The 4,723-nt window shown below is 37.4% G+C and overlaps 1 protein-coding gene across 1 annotated transcript; it reads left to right on the top strand.

Moving 5' to 3' along the window:
- Window positions 1–1,873: 1,873 nt before the first annotated feature.
- Window positions 1,874–4,662, top strand: LOC110157148 (prostatic spermine-binding protein-like). Its single transcript, XM_020921415.2, has 3 exons — window positions 1,874–1,994; window positions 2,417–2,800; window positions 4,408–4,662. Exons 1-3 carry the CDS (start codon window positions 1,958–1,960, stop codon window positions 4,449–4,451), a joined length of 465 nt encoding a protein of 154 aa, XP_020777074.2. The 5' UTR covers window positions 1,874–1,957; the 3' UTR covers window positions 4,452–4,662.
- Window positions 4,663–4,723: the final 61 nt, after the last annotated feature.

Below are 4,723 nucleotides of genomic sequence, written 5' to 3'. Positions count from 1 at the left end.
TGTGATTTCTAATCTGCGAACCAAGCCACCAACTGAACTCTTTCTCAGAAATATGGTTTGCATTGATCTCTTATTACTTTCTCTTTGTCTTTACTTTGGGTACACTCTCATTTGATCACATGGCGCACATGACGCAAAAGGGATTTTTTTTTTAATGCCATAATAATGTGTAACTGGATAACAGTGTCAAATACCCTTTCAATATTTTGACTAAATGTATTAATGAGAATTTAAAACTTTTATATTTTTAAGGTACTTTTAGGTTTACAAATAAACTTAATTAATTTAAACTTGCTGATAATAAAGACAAGTCTTTGCGCAAACCTTACTATAAATGTATGTTTTATTGTAACCTTAAAAACATCTTGTAACCTTAAATGGGCCTCAAACAAAGAAACCGTGAAGTCAAATAAACCATTCTGTGGTGAATCATGGTCAGTTTGTACTCCAGTCTGACTCTCTTTTCAGAAAGACTTTTGTTCCTGCTCCAGTAAGACAGTTTTTTCTTTTTTTTTCTTTTTTAATATGTGTGAATGAATGTTGTTTTTGCTGTTATAATTATCATAATTTCCTGAAAAGGATTAATAAAGTGTATCTAATCTAATCTAAACACAGGCCTTGTATAGGAATAGACCTTTTTACTGTATAACAAGTCCCGAAAGGAAGGAAAAATCAGCCCTTAATAGGAGATATGTGACTGTTTAAAAGAAGCAGTTAAGAGGTTAAGGTTAAGGTTTCTTTATAATAATGAGTGTCTACTGCCCCATGTTTTTGCTGCAATACAATAGCGCTCCTACTTTCCACAGCCATTTGACTTCCAAACCAGGTGAGCGGTGCAATGCCACAGCGTCTGGGTCAGGTCACATGGTGCTGCTTTAATCCTGAGACGTGTTGCAATGAAAATAAATGTATCTGATATATTTATGTTTACCAAAGTATTTGTTTTCTTCAGAAACCACGTCTGCCTTCACATAATTCAAATTTCTCTCATTTCACTTTATCCCTGCTGTTTCTGTGAAAATGTGCCACATGCCACTCTTTATTGTATTGTTGTTGTTGTTTATTGTCGTTAGACTCCTTTGTACTGTTAGACCAGTCTTCTCAGAAATTTAGCGGTCATGCCAAACAATAAACACTCCCTTTGACTCATAATATCCTTAGTAACAGTGGTGGATGAGGCACTCAATGTTGTTATTCAAATAAAAGTAAAAGTTTCACATGAAAAAATCAAGTAAATGTACCTGTTTAAAAATGTAAGAGTAAAAGGAAAGTAATAAATAAATAAATAAAAAGATAAAATGTAGTGATTTTGATTAAGTGATTAAACTGATTTCTTCTTCATTATATTATTTGTGTACCTATTTGGTTTGCTCAAAGTTAGGACAAAACTAATTAAATATGCTAAAAAATAAGTCTCAGCCTTTTCAGCAGATCTCAAATAAAGAAAAGTACTTTACTTTTCAGTCCATCTTAACTGTAATGGAGTAGAAAGTGCAGATACATGTTCTTAAATGTAGTGAAGTAAAAGTAAAAAGTATCCACTGTAAAATGTACTTAAGCAAAGCACAGATACCTAAAACTGGTACTTAAGTATTGTACTTTTACTTTTGTACCTCGTTACCTTACACCAATGCTCAATAATATCCTCATTATTCAAGACGCCCTGTCACTAGAATACCTGTTGACATCATCTGAGATTATTGAAAATGAGGCCATCCAAAACAAAGTAAACAATCTGTGTAACTGCCGTGGTGACGGGATGGTGCACCCTGTGGCCCTGACAGCAGAACAGACAGGCCGGACCAGTTTGGGCAGATATTTGTCCCGTCAGCCTCTCCCTGGGCTCAACATGGGAGTCTGGGCACAGGGGCGGGGCTGTTCTGTGACGGACTGAAAACAGAGTCAGAGTCACAGACAGCAGCAGAGCAGGAAGCACGAGATCCAGACCACCTGAACCATGTCATTCCTTGTGGATAAATTAGCAAAACGAGCAGGTGAGTAGACATACCTCTTTGTTGACACGACACAGCAGATTTGTGTGAGTAGATTTTAGAAGTGTTGATGGTAACAGCAGATAATTTTAGACTAGTCCCTTAGGTGACTCTCATCTGCTTTACTTTCACAGAGCACAACAATGAAGCTCCAACTTGTCTGTATTGATTGAATTTAATTAACAACTTTAAAGACACTCTATGCTACAATGTGGGCTTTAGTAAAAATATGGTTAATGTTTTGTTTAATTTTTTTTTTAACACAAATCACACACACATAGTCATACATCTGTTAGTGGTTATGATGATGACAGTGGTAACAGATACAGTGGAACATGAAGAACAGGTTTTGAGTTAATTGTACTTTTGTATAAACGAAATCGGAAGCTATTAGGTCACTGATATGTACATGATCTGATGTGCAGGTGATATGGTGGCTGATAAAATAAAGGATGCACTGGGAGGAAGTGATGATAGACGAGACGACAGACGAGACAAGGATGACAAACACGACGGTTTTCTGTCCATTTTTAAAAAGGACAGAGACGAGGACCGTGATGATGATGATCACAAAGGAGGGCTGTTCTCTTTTGGGAGAGACAAAGATAAGAACAGGGAAAAGGAAAAGGACAAAGGCAACTTTTTTGAAAAAATATTTGACAGAGATGATGATGATGATGATCACAGAAGACAGAAGAAATCAGGCTTCGCAGGGCTGTTCTCAGAGCAAGACCCGCCGGGTGGAGCAGGGCTAGAGAACAGTGGCACTGAGGCTGGGCCCTGTGATCACATGACAGAGGGGGATCTAGGTATGTACCACACACAAGCATACACTGACTGACATGTGAACAATACATTTGTAAACTGTAGTTTCTTATTGATTTAGAGACATAAAATAATGAAAAGGAAAAAAAACTGTATATACCAGAACTAGGACCATGGGCCAAATCAACTTCGCACATAAGACAGTGGTTTGCCATTGGACTGATGTCAATGCAGTAACAGCATAGTAGGTGAAAGCTACTGCAACTGGGCATACTGTGTGAAGAATCCCTCAGTCGTCCAGGTAGAATCCATGGTGAGGAGAAAATTCAGTTTGTTGACTGGACACAAATTTTTTCCAGTTGACAAACTGAATTTTCTCCTCGAACTGGGCATACTATTGCTGTGTTCTTGAGCAAGCCAATTCATCCCCCAGCTTGCCTATGAAAGTATGCCGTGACTGGTGGTGTTTAGAAAAAACGGTGGCACAGAATGGCAGCCTGTGTCTGAGTCAGCCATAGGAATAGACCATTTTACTGTACAAGTCCCTAAAGGAAGGAAAAATCAGCCCTTAATAGGAGATATGTGACTGTTTAAAAGAAGCAGTTAAGAACAGGAAGGTTTCTTTATAATGATGAGTGTCTACTGCCCCATGTTTATTTTTTGCTGCAATACAATAGCGCTCCTACTTTCCACAGCCATTTGACTTCCAAACCAGGTGAGCGGTGCAATGCTACAGCATCTGGGTCAGGTCACATGGAGCTGCTTTAATCCTGAGACATGTTGCAATAAAAATAAATGTGTCTGATATATATTTATGTTTACCATAGTATTTGTTTTCTTCAGAAAGTATGTCTGCCTTCACATAATTCAAATTTCTCTCATTTCACTTTATCCCTGCTCTTTCTGTGAAAATGTGTCACATGCCACTCTTTATTGTATTGTTGTTTATTGTCGTTAGACTCCTTTGTACTGTTAGACCAGTCTTCTCAGAAATTTAGCAGTCATGCCAAACAATAAACACTCCCTTTGACTCATAATATCCTTAGTAACAGTGGTGGATGAGGTACTCAATGTTGTTATTGAAATAAAAGTAAAAGTATCACATGATTGAGAGAAAAGGAAATAAAAATGGAATAAAATGTATATACCAGAACTAGGACCATGGGCCAAATCAACTTCGCACATAAGACAGTGGTTTGCCATTGGACTGATGTCAATGCAGTAACAGCATAGTAGGTGAAAGCTACTGCAACTGGGCATACTGTGTGAAGAATCCCTCAGTGGTCCAGGTAGAATCCATGGTGAGGAGAAAATTCAGTTTGTCAACTGAACAAAACTTTTGTTCAGTCGACAAACTGAATTTTCTCCTCGAACTGGGCATACTATTGCTGTGTTCTTGAGCAAGCCAATTCATCCCCCAGCTTGCCTATGAAAGTATGTCGTGACTGGTGGTGTTTAGAAAAAGCGGTGGCACAGAATGGTAGCCTGTGTCTGAGTCAGCCATAGGGCAGTAACATCTGAGCAATTGACATGACATTATTATTGTTGTTCTGAAGAGTTGTTAAAAAATCAATGGCAAGATACTGTCCACCTATGAGACAGAAAATAATCATAGTTAAACATGATGGTTTGGTGCATTTTGTGTTGGCAGACCTGATGAGTGACCTGATGGCAGTGGCAAACGAAACCTCCTGAGAAGTTCGATCATGCCTCAAAGTGATCCTCTACGCACATTGTGTATAAACATTTAAATAGTAATATATAGTATGTATGTTGGCTGGTTCATTTTCTTGTTTCTTTGTAAAATGGTGGATAATATTATGTGAGTAGACTCATGGGCAGGTAAAAGTATATAGTAACTGAAATGATTTTCCATAACGATAAATAAATATATATATTGATTGTCTTTTGTATGTATTTTGCTTTTTATAAATCAGCAATTAAAACATTTTTAAAGATAAATAAGT

This window comes from Boleophthalmus pectinirostris, unplaced genomic scaffold (genome assembly GCF_026225935.1).
Source record: "Boleophthalmus pectinirostris isolate CB_2022bp ecotype Guang Dong unplaced genomic scaffold, ASM2622593v1 HiC_scaffold_5, whole genome shotgun sequence".
Lineage (NCBI taxonomy): Eukaryota > Metazoa > Chordata > Actinopteri > Gobiiformes > Gobiidae > Boleophthalmus > Boleophthalmus pectinirostris.
This window is presented reverse-complemented; position numbering and strand designations above follow the sequence as displayed.